The sequence below is a fragment of the Moschus berezovskii genome, chromosome 11 (assembly GCF_049115385.1).
Source record: "Moschus berezovskii isolate FMDL1 chromosome 11, NW_MosBer_1.0, whole genome shotgun sequence".
Classification (NCBI taxonomy): Eukaryota; Metazoa; Chordata; class Mammalia; order Artiodactyla; family Moschidae; genus Moschus; species Moschus berezovskii.
The window spans coordinates 75,111,741-75,135,889 of NC_142470.1; the positions used below are offsets into that span (position 1 = coordinate 75,111,741).

General features: G+C 41.2%; 1 protein-coding gene across 2 annotated transcripts in view; it reads left to right on the forward strand.

Annotated features, from left to right (window-relative positions):
- LOC148776201 (neurexin-1-beta) overlaps positions 1 to 24,149 on the forward strand; it is a 795,940-nt gene that overhangs the window by 130,943 nt on the left and 640,848 nt on the right. For both annotated transcript variants that reach the window (XM_088841488.1, XM_088841485.1), the window contains 2 exons: positions 8,804 to 9,185; positions 10,262 to 10,452. In XM_088841488.1, coding sequence (XP_088697614.1) covers positions 8,804 to 9,185; positions 10,262 to 10,452 — 573 coding nt within the window. The remainder of the gene's footprint in view (positions 1 to 8,803; positions 9,186 to 10,261; positions 10,453 to 24,149) is intronic.

Sequence of the window (24,149 nt, forward strand, 5' to 3'; positions counted from 1 at the left end):
TAAATACATAGTATTTACTCAAGTATAAATACATATAACTGAATATGTATAGTTGCTAAGTTTAGTTGCTAAGTCATTCCCAACTCTTTTGTGACCCCATGGACTGTAGCCCACCAGGCTCCTCTGTCCATGGAATTTCCAGGCAAGAATACTGGAGTAGGTTGCCATTTCCTCTCTATGGGATCTTCCTGACCCAGGGATTTTTTACTGCTGAGCCACTAAGGAAGCCCAGAAGTGTGTGTGTGTGTGTATTTGCTTTAATATGCCTCTCCACACAAATATATATACATACATACATATAAATTACATGTTCACACAAATATACATGTACACGTATTTTAGAAAACATGAGTTCACCCTAGTACGACCATATCTACAGCATTGTTTCTTCCCCCATTTCATGTTTTCATATCTCTTCTTCCAATTTGTAAACTTGGTTTCCAGCGATGTCATTTTCCCATTTGCTTAATCCAGTAACACATCTATGATAGTTTCAGAATTGCTTTACATTGTCCATCCCACAAGTAATAACCTGACTAAAAGCAATTCAGGATTAATTTGTGATTCTTTTTCTTTCTGCCTAAGATACAATGTATATAGTCAAATACTATTTATAAATAACTTTGATTAGTTTGTTTCTTCTTTTCTTCCTTTCCTTTTCCTTCCTTTCTTTTCCTTGAGTGTAGTTATAGTATTTATTTAAAATACAGTTAATCTTATTGATTTCAGTTATGTTTATTCCCTCCCATTCTTATGTATTTAATTACACTTGTGTGTAAAACATTAGCCTGCTTTTTAAATCAGTGCAACTGTTTTGAATTAGGAAGTGATGAATAGAGTATGAAAATTATATCATAACAGAAAACTCCAGAAATGTTCCCTAAATGAATCGCCAGCCAATTTTCATTAAAATTTAAGATATATCTTTTCAGTTGCATAGATTCCTACCAAACTCCTAAATGAATAATTATATTCTACATTAGTGAGTTGACTTCTTCAACTTCCAGTCAATACATCATTTCTTTGTTTACTGCCATGTGTTTATGTACCACTAGGGAGGAGCCTGGTAGGCTGCAGTCCGTGGGGTCACTAAGGGTCGGACACGACTGAGCGACTTCACTTTCACTTTTCACTTTCCACTTTCACACATTGGAGAAGGAAATGGCAACCCACTCCAGTGTTCTTGCCTGGAGAATCCCAGGGACGGGGGAGCCTGGTGGGCTTCCGTCTATGGGGTCACACAGAGTCGGACACGACTGAAGTGACTTAGCAGCAGCAGTGAACATAATGTTAGGAAGTGGAGTGAATAGATACTTATATGGGTGTAGTTTGCTTATAGAAATAGGAACAAATAAATGATGAATTCAAAGGAGTACTCAGAATTGACACTGTTGGGGCATGATTTCTTAGCTAATGTAACATGTTTCCACTCTTCTGCTCCTGGGCATAGCCTGTTTGCTCATGGTAAAGTAACCTGTGTCTCCTTGGCGGATTAATTTTGTTAAACTCTGGCAGCTACTATTTCATTAGGAATTCATAGGCCATTTGCATAGTTTCGCTCATGATCTGAAAGAAAAAAAACAAAACTCCCTTTTGAGATTTCCAACTTTGAACAGCAGACACATTTGTTTCACAGATTTTTTTTCCCCCAGCAGGTATTAATAAAATTATAAGTCTGAGTCCACCAACTCAAGGGTGCAAGAAATGGCACATTTATTGTCTTTAATATCAATTTAAATGAGACCTTAGGCCTTTCTTCTGGGTTTACAGAATATTTAATCGTAGTCATGTGACCCCTGCTCCCACACACCCTGAGTTACGCAGAAGCTCCTGTTGGCTTCTGTCTTCACGGATTCTCACCAAAAAGACAGTTCTCCTAGTTTGTCCTTTAAATTATAAGAACCCTATTGCTGCTGTCCTAAGTGGGGCAAAGAGTCTTTGCTGATTCTTGCAGCCTATAAAGTATGGTTCAGTCCTCCTATATTGACCTCAGTAATTCTCTCTGAACCCCTGAATCTTATCAGATGACAGGATGTTGGTGCTCAGTACTGCTAAATCCCACCGATGTTCATCTCTGTCCCAGTCAGCGGTAACTGCCTTATCTAGTTCAGATCAGAAAGGCATTCTGTTCATTTCTTTTTCCTTTGTTGAACACCTTGCAAACTATGCCTTCACAAAAGATTGGGAAAAGCACTGTTTTCCAGAAAGTTGCCTTCCACTTTTTGCCAAGAAAAAGCCTTTGAGGCAAAGTGCTAAAAGGGACTAGGCTAGTTTCTTAGAACTGAAGGAAGAACAAAGTATAGACTAGCATTTCAGTAAATTAGCCTGCTATTTACTCTTTCTCAAAACTGCCAAGGCCTTAGAGCAGAAATTATATTCTATCTTCTTTCTGTTCTGTAAGAGTTGAACATTTTTTCAGTTGTAGAAAACAACTTGTTCTTTCTCAGAGTTAAAAGATGAATGGGATATAAGCCAAATAAGCATTGATAATTTACCCAAATTATGCATTCTCCCCCAGTATCCCACTCTAGCACTTTCCTTCCCCCAGCTCCCAGCATCTTGCTGCTCAGAGCTCAAGACAATGTTTTGTTTTTTGTTTTTCACAGTAATTTACCTTGATGAGTTTTTATCTGGGTGATTCATATTTGGAAAATTATGTTTTGCCAAAGATATCATGAAAGTCAACAATTCATAACAATAGAAAGTCAGCCTTGAGTTATATGGCATAGAAAGTTTTGCAAAGATGCAGTGGAACTCTGCCACTGAGGCTTCAGTTTGGAATGGAATTTTTTTCAATCATTCTAATAGCCACATGAAACTAGTCAAGCATCAGAAAAGCAATGGAGATTTCTTCCTAAATTTTACAGCAAGTTCAGAAATCACTGAACAAGAAAATAAATAAATCACTGGAGACTCTTCATGCAAAGTCCTATATTTTGATTACATCTTTATATACTGTTTTATATAGAGTTTTATATACTGTTAAGTCAAGTTGAAAACAATACAGTACATACTCAGGCCGTTCTTGGGAATGTCTGACTGCACTGAGGCTCATGAGGATAAGCAGTTGCCAGCAAAGAAACCCCAGAAGAGAGAGATTCCCCAGGACTCAGATGAGAAAGTGTCCTATACACTATTTGGTATCCCAGTGTAGGGAGTTTTGGGGGTTTAGTTTATCTCCTAGACTGTAAAAAAAAAAAATCTGGAATTGTGTGTTTTGTATGTGTGTATATGTTAGGGTGTATGTCCTTCACTGAACGCTAGTCACTGTATATCCAGTTACCCAAGCCTGGAAGAAGTCATCATTATCATATCCCTCTTTTCCAGCATTCTATGCATTATTAGTAAATCCTGAAATTATATCAGCAAAATTGTCTAATTTTGTCCATGGTTTTCCATTTCTAACATAAATAGTCTACTTCAAATTGTCTCCAGTCTATTATATCCACATCAGAAAGATTAAATACACATACACACACAGTTTCATGGCTTATGTCTGCCTAAAACCCTTCAGTAGTTCCTAATATAATCAGGAAAGTGAAAGTGAAGTTGCTCAGTCGTGTCCAACTCTTTGCAACCCCATAGACTAGCCTATTAGGCTTCTCCATCCATGGGATTTTCCAGGCAAGGATACTGGTGTGGGTTGCCATTTCCTTCTCCAGGGGATCTTCGCGACCCAGGAATCAAACCCAGGTCAGTCACTTACTCTTCCGATCTCATCTGAGCACTAACCTCCCTTACTTATTATGCCTTTCCAGCCACACTCCCTGGCTCTTTCTCTCCGAAGCTCCTCTGTTTCTCCTTTCTGGAATCCACCTTTCCATTCCTATCTTACAGTTTTTAATGTGGCTTTTCCTTTTTTAGTCCTTCAATTTTAACTTCACTATCCACTTGAGCACTTGCCCCTGTCCCATATTTACCAGCACAATTTGCTGTGTATCAAATACCTGGCATTTTTCCTCAGTTTTATCATTATATAGTTAATTATTTTCTTACCTGGTTTTGTCTGCCTTCCCCCAATAGACCATGAATTTTGTGAAAACAGGAGCCAAATCTGCTCCTTTCAACATTATTTCTTACTTACCTAATATAACACCTGACTCATGCATATAGCCCACTCTCAATAATTTTCTATACCTTTTAGTGAATCAATGAGTCTATCTAAGGCTGGGGAGGGGGGGTGGATCATTTTGTTCTGCAGCAGAAATGTAACCCAACTCAAGAGTAGGACCCAGCATAAAATAGTAGATCTTGCTATCTGTTTTGGTAAAAAGATTTGATTTAGAAATTGAGGTTTGTATACAAACACACAAGCCAGAAGTTTGTTTCTTAATGGAGATAATCATCAACCTGGATACCCCAGACACTTCGATCAGAAGCATTTTGCTAATTCCAAATTCTCCTTTCCATTAAATGCCTAGAAAAGATGTTGCATTCTTTAGTGAGTGGAGTCTTAAAACAATATTTCTCCTTCAGTGTCCTTTATGTTTTCTTAGTCAATATATGTATACAGCAGTAGAGATGGCTACATTGCCTACTGAGGATTAAGCATTAGAATAAATTCTGAAAAATAAAGGATTTTTAAAAGGCAGCCATTAATGTTTTCTTAGTGCATAATGGCTTTTAGGTGCTAATTCTCCTTCATGAGCAAGCATATCTGCCATTACTGTCAAGGCGATTTATATATGCTTATTAAAGAAAGAATAGGCTCTTGAACATGGGCCATAATGATTTTTCTTGTAACTGGGCCATGGTTGCTCCAATACTGTTTTACTACTTTTTCATTATTTATGGTCTGCATACATATTCTTTTCCTTTGAGAAAAGAAAACAGACATTACATGTTATTTTTATCACTGAACTTCTTTCTCAGTTCTGCTGAACAATGTGCTTTCCTCTTTCAGAGCTGCCAGTAACTGGACAATTTAGAATAATATATAATTTCAAATATTAGAAATATTTTTTTGATAGTCCCTTACTATTAGTTGGCTCATTCATGTAGCTTTTATGAAGAAACTTGATAGTTTCAGGATCTTGGTGGGTCCACCAGGTTAAGACTCAAGTTTTAATATAATGAAAAAAAAACTAATCGATATAAGGAAATGTAAAAGCCCAAGTCATTTTTTTTTACCTTTTCAGATTTTCATTCTATATAGCTTATTAATTCACTGTTACTGGCACCACTAGAGATTTGTATTTGAAAATGGTTAAAGGCCAATTTTATTTGATACCAAAGAGGTAGTGCCACACAGAGTAGTGTCAAGGTCACTGAGTAAAAGAATTGGAGAAGAGGATGAAATGGTGTCAGAGCATGAATCCCAGCAGAGCCCTCCACGGCCCACCTCCCAGAGGAATGGAAATAAAAGCAAAAATAAACAAATGGGGCCTAATTAAACTTAAAGCTTTGCACAACGAAGGAAACTATAAGCAAGGTGAAAAGACAGCCTTCAGAATGGGAGAAAATAATAGCAAATGAAGCAACTGATAAAGGAGTAATCTCAAAAATATACAAGCAGCTCTTGCAGCTCAATTCCAGAAAAATAAACGACCCAACCAAAAAATGGGCCAAAGAACTAAACAGATATTTCTCCAAAGAAGACATACAGATGGCTAACAAAAACATGAAAAGATGCCCAACATCACTCATTATCAGAGAAATGCAAATCAAAACCACAGTGAGGTACCATTTCACGCCAGTCAGAATGGCTGCTATCCGAAAGTCTACAAAAAATAAATGCTGGAGAGGGTGTGGAGAAAAGGGAACCCTCTTACACTGTTGGTGGGAATGCAAACTAGTACAGCCACTATGGAGAACAGTCTGGAGATTCCTTAACAAACTGGAAATAGAACTGCCATACAACCCAGCAGTTGCACTCCTGGGCATACACACTGAGGAAACCAGAATTGAAAGAGACACATGTACCCCAGTGTTCATTGCAGCACTGTTTATAATAGCCAGGACATGGAAGCAACCTAGATGTCCATCTGCAGACGAATGGATAAGAAAGCTGTAGTACGTATACACAATGGAATATTACTCAGCTGTTAAAAAGAATGCATTTGAATCAGTTCTAATGAGGTGGCTGAAACTGGAGCCTATTATACAGAGTGAAGTAAGTCAGAAAGAAAAACACCAATACAGTATACTAATGCATATATGTGGAATTTAGAAAGATGGTAACAACAACCCTATATGCGAGACAGCAAAAGAGACACAAAGATAAAAAACAGACTTTTGGACTCTGTGGGAGAGGGTGAGGGTGAGATGATTTGAGAGAAAAGCGTTGAAACATGTATATTACTATATGTGAAATAGATCACCAGTCCAGGTTCGATGCATGAGAAATGATGCTCAGGGCTGGTGCACTGGGATGACCCTGAGGGATGGGATAGGGAGGGAGGTGGAAGGGGGTGTTCAAGATGGGGGACACATGTACACCCATGGCTGATTCATGTCACTGTATGGTAAAAACCACTACAATATTGTAAAGTAATTAGCCTTCAATTAAAATAAATAAATTAATTTAAAAAATGAAGTCATAGGAGAAACCAGAATTTCTAAGGATTTAATAGTATCGTTGTTATCGAATTGTAGCTTGATCTGCTCGCCACATGATAGGCCAGTAATCGGGAGACAAGGTCCTGAGGCAAGAAATAGCAACTTTATTCAGAAAGCCAGATATTGGAGACGATGGCAGACTAGTGTCCTAGAGTCTTGTTGAAGAGTGCCAGTTTCCTAGTTTCTTTCACAGAACAGAGAGGGTGAGGAGGTACCTAAGTAAACTAAAAAGGCCAAAATCTTTGCAAAATATTTCCTGGCTTGACCAGCTTCGGGGAGAGGATGTGTTAATTATCCTCTTTTCTGCAGCCATTCACAGGTGTCAGAGTCAGAATGTCTCCCTGTGAGCCAGGCAAAGACACTTTAATCTTCAGGTGGAGAGGCAGGGTCCCCCCAAGTAGGACATTATGTATGCTTACAGCTATAAATAGAGAGCATCCTTTTAGTGATTATAGTTACAAAAGCAACAAAATGCAAAGGTTGAAGTAAAAGAAACAGATCCAACAAGGAGTCAGATTTTTCTCTTTCCTGTTGCATTTTTGCATGGGATAGACAAGAAAGAGGCATCGTGGGGAGGAGAGAGAAGAGAGAGCAATTTATAGTGGTAATTTTTGTCTTAAAAAAATACATTTGCAGAGAAGGAATCAGAACAAACTAATAACTGAAAAAGAAAAACCCACAGCATATTAAGGGGCAACAGAAACTGTTGTCAGGATCAAGGATTAGCAAGGAGGTGCAGGAATTAAGAGCTAAGAACCACTCGGGGGAGAGTTTTTAATACCAATGAGTTTATTAGTATCAAAATCAATTGAGCATGCCAACAATTTTTATTGCACAACAAAAAGTATGCCTTTTATAATTTAATTACAGAGATTTTCTTTTCAAATCTCACCTAGTACTTTTTTGTCTTAATGAAAGAAATGGCAATCTGTCAAACTGGCTGAAGGAGGCCCAGGACGGGTGATGTTCAATCTTCATTACACATGGGAATAAGGTCCAGTGCCTTTTCTCAGGTCTGAGGCTGGGATCAATTCTAATTCATATTTTCATTAATATCAGGGATGATGGGATAGGGTAAGCTCAATAAATTTTCCAATTATGCCAAACTGAGTAGTGAAGCTAACACCTGGAAGAACTTGATTGCAATTTAAATGACATTTTTGAGTTTCTAAAGAAACTGAATGACAGTTTAATTAGACAAGAACAAGATGCTGGGGACAAATTATTAGTGATGATAAGAGTAATATATGCTGTGCTTTAGAAAACAAGTTCACATCTTTGGTAATTTTTATTTCAACCTTGATGGTAAGTATAGTTATCACTCTGGAGGTAAAGACAGGACTAGGTACGCTTTTAATGGGGTTAGTACAGAAAGATGGTGGGAAGAACAGGGATGGAGTTGAAGAGTGAATCACTAAATAACTTGGCAACTAAGCTCCACATTATGGTGTTTAAGATTGTACCTTGGGGTAATGTGGACTGATTTTACTGGTATTCTAAAAACTGGACATGCCTTGAATCAGTTTGTTGTGCTCAATTTAGATATCCAAAACCTAAATGCAAGGAAAATAGCAGAGGTCCAGCAAAGATCAACAGAAATTCTGCTTGACTAGGAGACTAGGTCTTGGAAAGACTGGAAATTATTCAGCACCAAAAAGAGAAGGTGCAAAGTACATATTTAATTTCAAGCACATTTTCATGGTTCATATTGGAAGAATAGTCAGCAGGTCTTCAATATTTCTGTTGCTGTTGGAAAATATACTGTTGCTTTTTTGTCTGTTTGTTTTTCTCTAAGTGCATTCTCAATAAAGACAAACATCACATCACCGTGGAGCTGGGATGTATCACTTTCTGTTGGGATGATGCAGGACAGTCATTGCCCCTAATCCTTCTCCCTCTCTCTTGCCTTCCCGCCCTCTCCCTCTTCCTTCCTCTTCCGTTCTCTTCTTCCTTCCTACCAATTCTCCGTTCCTTTCTTCACTTCTTCTACCTATAAAAATTTCTACAACTTTAGTTAATGTAAAATTTGGGGCAGAGATTAAAACTTGAGCTAAGAAGGTTTTATTAATATTATCTGATTCAGTCTCACCCTGTAAGTTCATTTCTTTGTTTTTTAACATATGTAACTGAATATCAAGGAGGTATGTGGATCCTTGCATTTTAAAATGTGATATTGTTACGGAAGTCTAAAGTTGAAAGTGCCCTATAGATGCGGAAAATAGTAATAGACCATCTTCCCTTTTAGGTCAAATGGCAGGGGATCATACAAGGCTGGAGTTCCATAATATAGAGACTGGCATCATCACGGAACGCCGGTATCTGTCTTCTGTTCCCTCCAACTTCATTGGACACCTGCAGAGCCTGACATTTAATGGAATGGCATACATTGACTTGTGTAAAAATGGCGACATAGATTATTGTGAGCTCAATGCCAGGTTTGGCTTCAGGAACATCATAGCAGACCCTGTCACCTTTAAGACCAAATCAAGCTATGTTGCCTTAGCTACATTGCAAGCCTACACGTCTATGCATCTTTTTTTCCAGTTCAAGACAACATCCCTAGATGGACTAATTCTGTATAACAGTGGGGATGGAAACGACTTTATTGTGGTTGAGTTAGTTAAAGGGTAAGTATAGTTGTATTCAATGACAAATAATTAGAGCTTTGGGAAAATGAACCTCATTTTCCATAACTATAAGCAGAAGAAGGAAGGTGGTTTGCAAATAAATCATTTGTTTAAATCCCTTCTTAGATATCTTATAAAGTTAAGAGGGATTCAGTGCAGTTCTTTATGCCTAAATTTCCATAAAAGTACAAATAATGTTGTTTTAATTTACTGTAGGCATTACATAAATCTTACTCTTCACATGTGCATTTCTTTACTATGTGCGTGGTAATTCTACAAAAGAATTTCTACACACTTGTCAGCTCATCTGTGCTAGGTTAAATAGCTAATGCATAAAATCAGATTACTTCAAGTCCACAGTATCCCATTTAACTAAAGCTTAATTCTATGTCAGAGTTTCTTGAAGAATTTAAAAAGATTTTTATGACATTTTCTTGAAGCTTCCACTTCGTGGATCTTCCTGACCCAAGGATCAAATCCAAGTCTCCTACGTTGGTAGACAGGTTCTTTACCACTCAGCCACCAGGGAAGTCCATATATATACTATCACGCACACTTCACATTCCACCAACTGCGAGGTGCCTGGATGCACATGACCAGTGGGGATACAAGTGAACACAGGAATTTAGCAGAAAACCACCAGGAAGTTTCCTAAGATGGTGTTGTGTAGAGGTTCAGGAGAGCGAGGGAAGGTCGTGCACAGGTTCAGGGAAATTAAGAAGATCTATGAATACAGGTGAAAGAAGCTGAGGATTGCCAGTTTAGTGTGTTGGCAGAGGATGGAAAAAGTGGTGAGAGCAGAGAGTGTGTAGTGATAGATATTTACTTTCCACAGTGATGAAGTGGAATGTGGACCACAATTTTAGAAGTATGTTCACTATTTCCTGTATTGAAGACAATAAAGAATCCTTCCTGAAACAGAGTAGTGTTTCTTATATGTTTCTGTACAACTCACTCTCATGATTTCTAGCAAAGACACAACTACCTAAAGAGATCTCATATTTGTAATATGTATTTTGACTCCATCAAAAAATTCAAACAGTGATGGCACTTTCTCACCTTCCCTTTTTTCCCAGGTACTTACATTACGTGTTTGATTTGGGAAATGGTGCTAACCTCATCAAAGGAAGCTCAAATAAACCTCTTAATGACAATCAGTGGCACAACGTGATGATATCAAGGGACACCAGCAACCTCCACACTGTAAAGATCGACACGAAAATCACAACGCAAATCACGGCAGGAGCCAGGAACTTGGACCTTAAGAGTAAGTGTGCGAAGTCAGAGCAGCAGGCAGGAACACACGTGGCTGTGTACATGTGGCACGTCCTTGGCTTTGGGGCCTGTGTGTGCATGTGTGTGTGTGTGTGTGTGTGTGTGCCTTCTGAAAAGACTGACCAGAATTTCATCTCTAGCATGTAGTTAATAATACAGCACTCAAGCGTCTGTTCCTCCTTTTATATGGCAGAAACATATGTATTTTTAATAGCAGCTCAAAAAATACAACACCTAAGAATGCATGCATGATTAAAATTTAAAGAGTGAGAGAAATATATTCTTAGTCATGTTATTATAAAGAAAAGTAGGTGTTTGCAGCACCTTTTAGTCCCAACAGCTTTTAATTAATCTGGAGTCAAGTTAACCAGATACCTAATGAGTTTCTTCCAGAGCTTATTAGTTTTCTTTTCTTGGTGAGATTTCCTAGATACATACGAAGCCTCTGACAGCAGGGGTCTGAGGCTGACTTGTACCCTGAGTCTCTGATGGTGAATCTGCCCAACCCACATACACAAATGCAAATATTCTTTCACCAGCTGCTAAGAAAGTCTTAACAGACTTTTTTCCTTCCTTATTGATACTTGATTACTCAAATGAGCAAGACAAAATGCTTAGAAAACTTGTCAGTAATAGGAGGAAATAGCAGAAGTTTCTGTTTGAATGGGACTTTGTGATTCACTCAGAGCATACCCATAGATTCTATCTCATTTACCATGACAGCAAGCATTGAACAAGTGGTTATTAGCACTTTAATACTATTGCAGGAAATTGAGCTTTGAATGACTTGCCCAGGGTTAAAACAACTGCTTCAGCAGACCAAAACATAACCTCAGTTCTGACACACGCCCCCATCCATGGCTCCTTCTGTTCTGTCCTGATATATTCCAAAGCCCTGTGGGAATCATCATGGTCACATGTTTGCCTGGCAAGAGCTGTTCATTTATATTGATAAGATCTTTCCCTTTGATTTGAAAGACAAATACATAGGGGAGTTGGGAACTGGAAAGAGAAAATCTTTCTTTCTAGAGAAAAAATATTCTTTCTAAGCAGGGTGAAAGAAGAAAGAAAAGGATTTCACTTTCTGTAATTGCAGAATATATTTAGAATCCCGGTACTTTATTTGTCTAACACATAAAGGATGTGGTGATGGCTGTAACTTACCCTTGTCTCAGAGTCAGCCTCTTGTTAACTTCAAAGAGAGCCTGTTTATGCCCACGAATCTAATAGCTTAGCTCAAAAGGTAAAATGCAACTCAAAGGAAATGCTATTTTACAGGCTAACCCTGTTTCTTCTCTCTGACTGAAGTGAAGAGAGGGCGTTTTCAGTCCCTATCTCGTGGGGGCCCCAGTTTGGCACAGCAGGCTCAGGTGTTGATTGTCAAGGAAAAGGAAGAGATTGTGGCAGTCAGTGTGCTGGCCGTGTCAGACACCAAAGCGAAAGCAAAATGGGGTTCTGTTTGTGTAGGAAGAGACCTCGGTAAGCATAAATGAGTTTCCCTAGAAACTGTGAACACCAGGTGGGAGGCTAAAATGACTGGAAAAGAAGCAGTTCATGGTTGAAGTCTGTGACATGCGCAGAACTGCTCAGATCTAAGAGAGAAGCAGTGCCAGGCAGCGGGTATTTTATAGGGCAAGTAGGACGCTGTCTCCTGGAAAATATTTGCCTATTGTTCGTTAAAAAATCAGAGTGAGGGTAATTGGATGACATCATATGGGATTCTTTCTAGTGGTGGAAGAGACTTTTACAAACCTAAAAAACCCTCAGAGCTGATTTTTATTAAAGCATGGAGTGTTTTGTGATTCTGAATATCAGAAAGGCTTATCTGTAATAAAAATGAAAACTATGAATTGAAAATAATATTTTATATAATATGAAGATGGTAATTTTTGACTTCTGACTGAGTGCCTTTGTGTTTAAAAAAATAACACAATTTACATTTGAAGTAAATTTCTCAGGTGGACACAGAGATTCTGTGCTAATGATTATGCCCCCTTTACCTTGTGAAATTCCTTTGTGTTTAGACTTACCAGAGTGTGCCAGAAAGTGAAAGCAAGTTTCTAAAATTAAAACGTAAACATTAAAAGGCACAGCTGTGGACCTGCAGTTGGATGTGTGATTCAATGGCAACAGTAACCCCAAGAAGCCCCCTTGCCTTGTGTGCCCCCAGCAAGAGGGAACCTGAGGAGAACCTGTGGTCCTGGGGTGGACAGCTCCCTGCTTCTGCAAGCACAGCATTTTGGTGTGTGCAGCCAGGGGCCCTGGTCAGATGAGGCATATTAACTAAGTGTTTATTTTGTGCTCCGTGTGGAGAGCATGGCAGAGAAAAGGGCGGTAGGGTTCCTGTCACAAAGAACTTTCTGTTCCAAGAAGGCTGACACTAAGCGAACATTTACAGGACGGAGAACAAGATTCCCTGGAGCCACATCAGGACTCCGAAAGAAATCAGGCATCACCATGTAGAGTATTAGAGGAGGGAAGTTCTCAGAGTTACCTGAAGGATGAGGAACGAGGCCTTGTTTCTCCTTCCCACCTGGATGCCTCTGGAATTAGGAAGGCTCAATGAGAAAGGAGAACATCCACAGGCGCTCTTCACTCTGATTTTCTGGGGTGAGGGGTGGGTCTAGTTGCCTCCAGTGTTGTGTTTGTGCTGTGCAGCGAAGTGAATCAGCTGTACTTATACATATACCCCCTCCCTCTGTGAGCCCCCTCACCCCGCCCCGCATGCCATTCCTCTGGGTCAGATAGACCACCACGCTGAGCTCTCTGCTATACACGGGTTCCCACCGTCTGTTTCACACGTGGCCATGCACATTCGCCAATCCCAGTCTCCTGGTTCACTCCCCCTCCATCCACTCCTCCTCCCATCCTATTCCTGCCCTGCAAATAGGTTCATCTGTACTGTTTTTCTAGACTCCACATATAGGCGTTAATATACTATATTTGTTTTTCTTTTTCTAACTTATTTCATTCTGAATGACAGACTCTAGGTACATCCACATCAGTACAAATAACCCAATTTCATTCCTTTTTAACAGCACTGTTTCCTTTGCACGCTAGCTAGTCATGTAGGACTCAGCCACTCTAAATGCAAGAACAATGAAAGGTGACTGACTTTAGATAATGATTTTATTTTGTTTTGGTTTTTGCCCTTATAGAAATAAAATGATCAGGTTTAGTCTACACTCTGTGTACGGTCATTGCCACAATCTTTAGTTCCTCTCAGAGTGAGGTCTTCCTGATTAAAAACATCAGTTTTGTGGTGGGTTCATGGGGTTCATATTTCTGCACCCTTCTCAGACAGACTGAAGCAATGATCTTTTGAGAATGATACACAGGGAAGGCCAGGTGTCTGCACTTTTAAAGTGAAAATGTTAGTTGCTCAGACCTGTCTGACTCTTTGCAACCCCATGGACTGGGGCCCACGAGGCTCCTCTCTCCATGAACTTCTTCAGGCAAGAATACTGAGTGAGTATCCATTGCATTTTCTAAGGGATCTTCCAGACCGAGGGATCCAATGCAGGTCTCCTACACTCAAATCCAGATGCTGTAGTTCAAAGCCCTGAACAAATGCACTGTCTATGCTGAGGCCAAATTTAACTCACTTTTGAATTTTAGTGCGAAGCCTGCTTTTGCTTTCATATTAGGATTTTACTTTTGTTTTCCTAGTTCTCAGCCAAAGTGATCTTTGGTTGCTTCAGGAGCCTTGGGAATATTATTTCTTATGTAACCATACCAGAAAAAGACACTAGAGGGCAGCATAAGGCTGCAAAACCTGCCGTGAGGCTGGTGGGGCGGGGGAAGCGTCTTTCTCGTCTCCGCTGGCGCTGGGAAGCCGACTTTGTTTTTTTGCCCAACCAGAATTCCGCGGTTAGTCTTCAGAATAACACATGCTTCTGTTTGTGATTCTGTTTCATTATATAGACAGTGGTTTAGTGTGGAAATGTGCAAGCTAGGGGCCAATTATCCCATTTCCCTGGTTTACTGGGAAGAAGGTGGTCAGAGATAGGCGAGAGTCTTAATTGTCTCTGAGAAGAATTCCCGCCTGTGACCTTGTTCAAATTGTCTTTCATGACACTGCCACGTTCTCAGGGGGTTGCGTGTCTCTCCCCGCTGACACAGTTTTGCTTTCATCTTTATTTCCCAGCTGTTTGTGTCCCATTCTCTCTGGCTTTTATGTACAAGCTCTTGCTATGGAAAGAGCAGCAGAAACTTGACCTATGCAGCGATTGCCTAACACAGCTGTACCTACTTGCATGGTGGAACTTCTGAGTCCTGCCCCCTTTAGAAAGAGAAAGGGTTGGCTTAACTCCTCCTGCTGTCCCTTCCCTTGTTCCTGCAGTTGACACATCTATTTGCTTGCATGTGTATGTACATGGGCAGGAGCTCCTATATATTGACTCCCTGCTGCTGCTGGAACACTAAATGGATTTTTTAATTATTTATGTGGTTTTTTTCTCTATTTTACACAGTCTCTGACATTATAAAATACTGTTTAGGGAACTACTTATTATTCAAACTTAATTTTTACATTAAAAAATAGATTTAAATGAGGTTATTTTACTTACTCCTTGAATTGATTACCCAGGGATTTGAATTGAGGTCAGTCTTGCTCATTCGTTAATCTAGTTCAAGAACAAAAATGGAGGGAAGGGTCATCTTTGCCTCCTCCCCAAACCCCAGTGTTCCTTGGGTGTATGGGCCCCCTTCCTTAAGGCGTTACTTAAGTTTATCCTTCAGCAAATTGAGGAAAATTTCCTTCATGAGAAAATAAATGATTCCTAGGTGCAGAGGATACAGTGCCCTCAGGTGGCCACTTAGCAAAATTACTTTAAAGGGAATAATTCACTTACAGGGCAATTGTAGGCCAGCTCAGACAGAGCTTGGCCCTTTCTTCTCTTTCATACCCCATGTTGCTTGCCCCCATGGGCCCTGAGCGAGCATTCCCTCTGTCCTCCCGTTCTGTGTCTCTTCCCTTGTCACCACCATGAGCATCGTCTGCTTGTTAACCTCCCTCATAGCCCTCCTTACACCTACCTTGAAAAGCAAACACCTGCTATTGTTTATCCGGCTTCTGAGCCACTAAGAGCTCCCCTAGGCAGAGACAACCCGACCAGGGCTTTCCTTACAAATAGGTTCAGTCTCTAAGCAGAGATTGGAAGGTGAGTAGTATTCTTGCTCTTTTCGTCTTGATCTCATATCAGTCTCTGTTACTCAACTACCTACCCAGGTAGACCACATAGCCCCCCTCTTTCTTCTGTGTTTTTGACAAATCATTACTGTACAACATCAGTGATCCAGATTCTGTTCCAAAGCTCTGATCATGTTTAAATACAGCCTGGCTTTGTGTACTCAGCCAAGTGACATCTGATAGCCTGCTTGCCTTGCCCAGATAATTTACTCAAATACAAAACTTTCAGAGTCTGACTTTGAGCTTAGCCTTAAAGCAGAAGATGGCATTAAACATGTTGTATGTCCTGTTGGTTAGGCTGTCTTTATTGCTTTTATTTTTCTTTGTTTTGTTTTTTTTCAGTTTGAAAGGGAAAGAGATTTACTCACATTACTTCAGCTAATGGGAGATTATTTTAAGGACCCATTAGGAAGTAAGAGAGACCAGACATCCTTTCAGCTACTGAACAGTGCAGCCATGCAGAGAATAAGAACTTTGTTCTGATTGTCATACTGGGGTCTCAAGAGCAACCCTCATAAGTGTTTCCTTGGATACAAGGGCCCGTGTGTACATGCGTGATGAGTTGCTTCAGTCGTGTCTGACTCTTTGCGACCCTTTGGATTGTAGCCCTCCAGGCTCTTCTGCCCGTGGAATTCTCCAGGCAAGAATACTGGAGTCTGTTGCCATGCCCTCTACATGGGATCTTCCCAACCCAGGGATTGAACCAGCATCTCCTGAGGCTACTGCATTGCAGGTGGATTCTTTATCGCTGAGCCATCGGGAGTACCCACTGCTCCCTAATCCAGGGCTGCACCCCCAACCCTCTCTCTGCTGTGTCTGCTCCCATGTAGATCCTTCTGCTTCTGCCACATGGCTTCTACCTGTTACTTTCTCTCCTGTATGTTTTTCCACTTCTGTCTACTCTCCTCTTCTTCTCACTTTCAGATTTCCACAAAGACAAGTGCTCTAATATGGTGAGTGGACCTTTCTAGAACACAGCTTCATGGGCTTTTGCCCTGCTGCTTGTGGTCAGGCTTACTTCCTCAGACCGAGCAGTTATAAACACAGAGGTAGATTTACATGGGATTAAACTGGAGCTTAAAAGATGGTCCCTGGGGAGGAGGCTGGTGTTGGAAGGCTCTCATAGCTTCTCAGAGCAGGGTGATTTGCTTATTCTGAAGGTGCCAAGCAACACGGCAGAAGGTGAAGAGGAGGGAATGAAGGGGTTTTAGGTGGGAGAGTGGAGTATTATGGAACGCTTAAGAATCATTCTTTTGACTTCAGTACAGAGGATGGGCTAAGGAAAGAGGCCACTCTGGAGGCAATTGTCACAGTGCAGAACAGAGACAATTGGGCTCTGAGTACATAAAAGTGAGACTTGACATTTTTGTTAAGCCGTTTCCCACATAAGAACTGAAAGACAATTGGAGAAATGAAACTATTGTTTCTCTCCTGACTTCTCCATTGAAATCTCAGGCTTTGCAGAGATCAATCTCATTCTCTTCTTTGTACTATAATGCATTTGTCAGTTTGCTTTAATCCCACTCTCCCTCCCCATCAACACCCAGCACCGCCCCCCTCCACCAAGGCATCCTTTCTTCCTCATGCCCAGTTGCCTCGGACCTGCTGTCTAATGTGTTGCTTGGCAGCTCTTCCTTCTGCTTCCTTAAAACCCTTGGACCAGCTTCCCTGACTGCCAAAGAGTTTAAGTTCTTTATTCCCTACCAGCAACTCTGACTCTGTTTTCTTTTTTAATTTCTTTTAATTGGAGGATAGTTGCTTTACAATGTTGTATTGGTTTCTGCCATACATCAACATGAATCAGCCATAAGTATACATATGTTCCCTCCCTCTTAAAGCTCCCTCCCACATCCCACTCCATCCCACCTCTCCAGGTTCTTTTTTTTTTTTTTCAATTCCTTCACTCATGTATTGATAATTTTTTTGGAATCTCTTCTACTTTGGGCATTGTTTTACTATGCTTAGTGTGTTTTTTTTTCCCAACTCCCATCAACTCTATTATCTAAAATTTCTTTTCCCACTGTTACAATCCTGGGAACTTTTTATTCGAAAGGATCTGGGAGACACTTTGATCTGAGCCTTTCCTTTTACGGATGAGAGAAACGTGCTCAGGAGAGACTGTGTACAACCAGTCAGATAGTGTTCTGGATCTGGCTGGTATTCAAATCCCCAGTTTAACACTTTTCACAATAGACCAGGGAAAACAAATTGTCTTAATGTTTCTTGGATTCACCTCAGTTGACTGCTATTGACCACCTGGAGCGCATGCAGAAAATAAAGGGGAGGCCTCCTGTGGACTCACCAGAGAAACCAGTTTGTATGGTTGGCCGCAGGCGCGAGATGAAGCCTGGTAGCATGTGGGCCACCCATTAGCTTTTTTTTTTTTTTTTCTGGTGCAACTTTAAGGACCTCTGTCCTTCCCGTAACTTACTGGAAAAGACTCTGATGTTGGGAAAGATTGAAGGCAGGAGGAGAAGGGGACGACAGAAGATGAGCTCTTAAAGCTGGTGCTGTGGGTGCTGTAAAGAACAAAATGCCTGCATGTGCCCAGAGCTGAGTCCTTAAGGACCAGGTGACTGCTCACAGGACCTCAGCCTCATCACAGCTAGGACTTCCACATGTGTCCCTCTTCAGGGAGCATCAGGAGTGTGGCTGCACTGTCTTCTTAGAGGCTGAGCTTCTCAGCCAAAAGCTCCCGACATTAGGACCATCTGGGAAGGCAAGTTTGATGTCATCTCTCTCACTGAAGAAGGACTTAAGTCTTTAGCTTTCATTGCTCTTAGACCTTCCTCTTCTGTTTTTTTTTTCCCCCTGAGTGGAGAGAAAGACAGAGATTTTCGGGGGGTACAAGAAGCATCATAAACCCATTCAGATGAACTTAAATGAGGAAATGGGGCAGAGTGTAGCACTCCAGGAGCTCAAGGGCAAGAAAGAGAAAGCTTACAGCTGGAGCTCTTGAGAACATATCAGGAAAGCTGTCAGCAACAAGCCAGCCTCTCTTCCTCTCCCGGTCTCCACCAGGGCTGGGAGCTGCCTTCTCCCGGCTTCACAGGGAGGCCACATGCTCTCCTTCTCTGCACACTGGTTTTATCTGCTTTCACCAGCATTGGCAAAATTTTGGCTTCCCCAGACTTGGCCTTCCACCCCTGACCAACTCAAATACCCAGAGCAACTCACTTGAGTTTAGGAGTGAGTCCCAGTGCCACATTCTTGGGGGAGTAAATTTGATTGGAATGCACGTCCAATCTGTGATCAGGAGGCAGGGTCACACTGAAGAAATATGGCACCCTGGATTTGCTTGAAGAACTATTTGGACAGTCTACTTGGGGTGTAAGCAGAGCCATCAAGGGCTTCAAAAGGTGACCTTGAAGCTGCTGTGCAAAAATCGAGGGGATGGAGCAGGGGCTGGGGATTGAGGCTACAGTCATCTAGATAGTGGGAAACCAGGCATTGTGTGGCACCAACTTGTTCAGATGACTAAGATCATAAATGCTTGGGTTGGACAAAAGTACTTTGTGGTGGAGACAGAGACTGTGTTCGTCGGGAATGAGGCGGCTCAGGGGATACAGAAGCCAAAGCAGAAGTCATAGTCTCCCTGGAATTCACAGGAACACAGGAGGAAGGAAGCTAGATTCTCATCCTCTGTGGATTGGAAAGATTCAAACAAGGCTTCTCTAGAACTGTAAGGAAAGAGGGGCCCCAGCTGGCATCTGGGTAATGTTTCAATTGCTCGTTATACATCTCAGAAGTAAATACTACTATTATTTTCAGGCAGTTGTTCCATTGAGTTAGGATTTCTTGATAATTCATCTCCAGCCCACTTTTGCTGTGACTCACAGGACATCTAGCTTCTACCCTGACCCTGGACAGTTTGTCTGGAGCCATAGGTCGAAATTGGAATAGACTGGAAAATTGGGTGGGTGTAGTACAAAGTCCCCCCTGCTACTGTAGAGAAGCTGCAAAGCTGGTTCTGCTGTCTTTACTCACTAGGAAAGCACATTGTTAATGCCACTGTGCTGCTGCTGGCCCATCATTTTCATAAAATGGAGGGGACCTCCAGTGCTACTTCAGAACCGAATTAGGTCAATCAGGCTTTCCTGTTAATGCCACATTAATATGGTTTTCAGTGTCCACTCTTACAAGGGGCCCTTCCTTGGCCTTTGCAATTAATTGTTGTGGTTTTTCTTAAGGGTAATGCAAGAAGCAATAAAGCTTTGTAATTAAGGTTCAGGCACGGGGTCAGACAGACTTGGTGAAATAGAGTCTCTACCATTTATTTCTGTGTATCCTTAGGCAAGGTCCCCCATACCATCTTCATCATCATCTGCTTTTCAGTAAGCACTAGCTACAAGATTTACATATATTATTCCCTTATTTTTTTGTGGCTAATTGGTAAGGCTGCTGTACTTATCCACATTGTAGATGATGAAACTGAAGTTTAGGAAAGTTAAACTTCTCACCTAAACAGTAGTGACAGTAAAATCAAATAACAGTGATAATTAGTTTAGCTATTTCTGAGAGCTGATCATATCCCATGAACTCTTATAAGTATTTTACTCATAAGATTTCATTTAATCCTCACAACCATGCAGAAGCTCAACCAGTGCGTTCTTTAAAGCCCAAATGTTTATAAGGCAAAGGGTTTGTAAGGCCCACCTGGATATGACAGGCATTGGCAACATTCTCATAGGCTACTTTCTCATAACTGCCCTGGTGCAGGACAGCCCAGCTATTATTCCCAGATTTCTTAGAGGCTGGGTATTAGCATTCCTAGCCAGACTGTCGGAGAAGGCAATGGCAAGCCACTCCAGTACTATCACCTAGAAAATCCCATGGATGGAGGAGCCTGGTAGGCTGCAGTCTGTGGGGTCGCTAAGGGTCGGACACGACTGAGCGACTTCACTTTCACACATTGGAGAAGGAAATGGCAACCCACTCCAGTGTTCTTGCCTGGAGAATCCTAGGGATGGGGGAGCCTAGTGGGCTTCCGTCTATGGGGTCACACAGAGTCGGACACGACTGAAGTGACTTAGCAGCAGCAGCAGCCAGACTGTACTAGGTTCTGTCTGAACCCCACCATTCCCCTTCCACACACTCACTGTTTAGATTCCACCACTGGTTTTTCTGTGGAGATCAGAGACTGTATAAAGACTTCTTCAAGCTCTTTAAAGTTCTGTACTAGTGTACTATATCTATAACACAGCAATTCTGTATTCCTCAACTGCAGGAAACACAAAACAAGTTATCTACAACAAGGGTCCCCAATCCCTGGGGCCATGTACTATTACCAGTTCTTGGCCTGTTAGGAACCAGGCCGCACAACAGGAGGTGAATGGCACATGAGCAGAGTGAAGTTTCAACTGTTTCTACAGCCACTTGCCATCACTCGCATTCCTGCCTGTGCCTCCCGTCACATCAGCGGCAGCATTAGATTCTCCTAGGAGCACCAACTCTACTGTGAACTGCACGTGCGAGAGGTCTAGGTTGCATACCCTAGTAAGAGTCTAGGGTGATGATCTGATTCTTCATTATGGTTTGAGTTGTATAACTATTTTATTTATATCACAATATAACAATAATGGAAATAAAGTACACAATAAATATAATGCACTTGAGTCATCCCAAAATCATCCTTCTGCTCTGGTTCATGGAAAAATCTTAGAGAAAAATGTCATGTAATAAAAGAAAGTATTTCTTCCCTTGTGTAAAATGTAGTTCTTCAGAACATTTGACATTGCTATAATACCTGTGTAGTGCTGTAGCACTGAAAATGTCACTTCTGGTAATTGCACAATAACTGGATATTTTCCCGTTCACTTTCCACATGCTCTTCCCATCTCTATGCCTTGTGTAGAACCTATATCTTGGGTCTGTTTCCTTAGCCCCTGAAGTCTTCCTCAAATACGACAGCCAACAATTTTAATTGCTCTGTGTCCTTAATATGCATTCCATAGAACATTTGCATTTATAGATGCCTAAAGCAGGCCCAGGCAAATGTAGAATTTGATTGGATGATTGGAGAGTAGCCTGTTCTTCCATCATCAGCTTGTTCCAGCAGGCTGTTGGCTAGACCATTAAACTGGTAAAGCCCTCCATTCTCCTAGCTTTAAGGGAAAGTTCCCTGCACATCCAGCCCCACTTTTTGATCATTACTGTTAATTATCTGCATTTCTCCTTAAGGGTAATTTAAATATTGGAAGGACAAAGTGTTTGGGGACCTGCCCTAAGGAATTTTATACTGGTCCAGTGGGATTTGATGACCTGATTGAGAATATTCCATCCTTTAAGCATAGAAGCAATTCATTCTTTGGGGGAAAAAATACAGAAAAGTTCAGGTACCTAAGTAAAAAATAAGAGTTTTATTTGTCCCTGAAGCTCATAATATTTTGGAAGCTTTTTGACAATGTCTGTAAAGCTTTTTTGTGTGCTTTGTATCACTTTGTCCTTTCAAGCTCTCCAGAAAACCCTGGTGACTTCCCCCTATATCTAAGTTGAGAGCAGGTGCCATTTTTGACCTGCATTAAACAGGCCATTATGATGGGCAAGAACCTTCCTTTTATACTTACTCTGTACCCTGCTAGATCTTCCCCTCCCCCCAAAAAAGTGTGCATTCATTTTTAAATAGGAAAAGAAAATTTCTTTGAAATAATATAAGTTATTTTGAAAAAGAAAGAAAGCTCAAATTGTTATCCAGAGCTCCTCAAAATCTCAGGAAAGATAAATTTGGGCAGCTCCTCTTACGGGCCCCCTAGTTATAAGTCTCTGGTTCTGTCATTTCTAAACTCCTCTTCTACCCATTCTCTTCCTGTCGTCGAGAAAGCTTTTAGTAAAACTAGGAGGCAGTGTGTTGCAGTGGGAAGAGAGGTCACCTGGGACTTAGAGGCTGGGGTGCCAGTGTTACTCTCCTGGGAGTGGTTGAATTGCCTTGGGGAGGTCACTTACCTTTTCAGAAGGGTTGTTTCCTTACCTGTCAGGTGAGGATAGTAACCTCTTCCTGCTTATTGTGAAGATTTGGTATGAGGATCAGATGAAACAAGAGATGGCAAAGCACTGTTCACATGGAGGTCTGTGCACATATCAGGTGTGACAGTATGTGCGAGAGGAATTTCTGCAAGGCAGTAGGCAGTCCCGAAGAGCAACACCCAGGGAGTGGGGAACGAAACATGAAACAGCGACAGGATTGTTTGCTGCTGAAGGATATCTGTAGTTTCTAAACTGGCTGTCACTCGGATGGGAAAATGTGAAAACAATGAAAATACCTGAACCCTGTTTTTAACCAAAAGGTAAAGTCACTGAGCACGAGACACAGTTAGCTTGACAAGAACTGATATGCCTGAACTCGCACCCTGTCTGCCACATTGCCACTGACATCGTGTGATTTAAAATGGATTACTGCATGCCCCTCCATAGCAACTTCACTTTATTAGTTCCCGTTTAATATGCCCACCGGCTTTGCCTTAGAGTCTGTTGGCTAAACACACAAAGAAATTAAGTTTTACAATCATACTTTTCACTGGTTTGAATCCTTCATGATCAGTGCAAGTGTTGCTATGACCAAAACCAGAAAAGATAGCTCTGACTTAATAATAATAACTGACATTGATGTAATGCCCTGCTGCTGCTGCTGCTAAGTCACTTCAGTCGTGTCCGACTCTGTGTGACCCCATAGACAGAAGCCCACCAGGCTCCCCCATCCCCAGGATTCTCCAGGCAAGAACACTGGAGTGGGTTGCCATTTCCTTCTCCAATGCGTGAAAGTGAAAAGTGAAAGTGAAGTCGCTCAGTCATGTCCGACCCTCAGCGACCCCATGGACTGCAGCCTACCAGACTCCTCCATCCATGGGATTTTCTAGGCAAGAGTACTGGAGTGGGTTGCCATTGCGTTACCAAATACTTGCACATAGATTGTGTCATTTAGTTTTCACCTGATGAGCTACAAAAGAAATAAAGGTTATCATAGACACATGTTACAGACACAGACACTATGGTTCAGTGGTTCAAAGCCAGAAAAAATGGCAGGTCTGATTCCAAGCCCAGGTGTCCTGAATCTAGGATAATTTTCACTTAATCTGCACTGGTTTGTATACTGTACATGCCATGTGTCAAGTGACCAGTTTGTACAGTTCCACTGCCACAAAATACAGGAGTATTTTGACTACAGGAATAACCTGACTAGTGGGGAAAAGTAACGGTAATAAATGTTTGCGGAGTCCAAACTAAATAACACATATTTCCAGGATGAAGCGGAACCCACCTGCATGCTCCTTGACTGATCTCACAAACACAAAGTCAATTTGCTTCTATAATCATAAATGTTAGGTATCTAAATTCCAACAAGTGGATAGAATTCTTATGACTTCCAAGTTTGATTTTTAGATATGACAGCTACTTTTCACTTGCCTCTCTCTCACAAAGAGATAAGTAGAATTCCTGCGTCATCTATGACCCAGTGTAATACTTGTGTATGAATAGGTGGGGGGGCTCCAAGAAAATTGGAG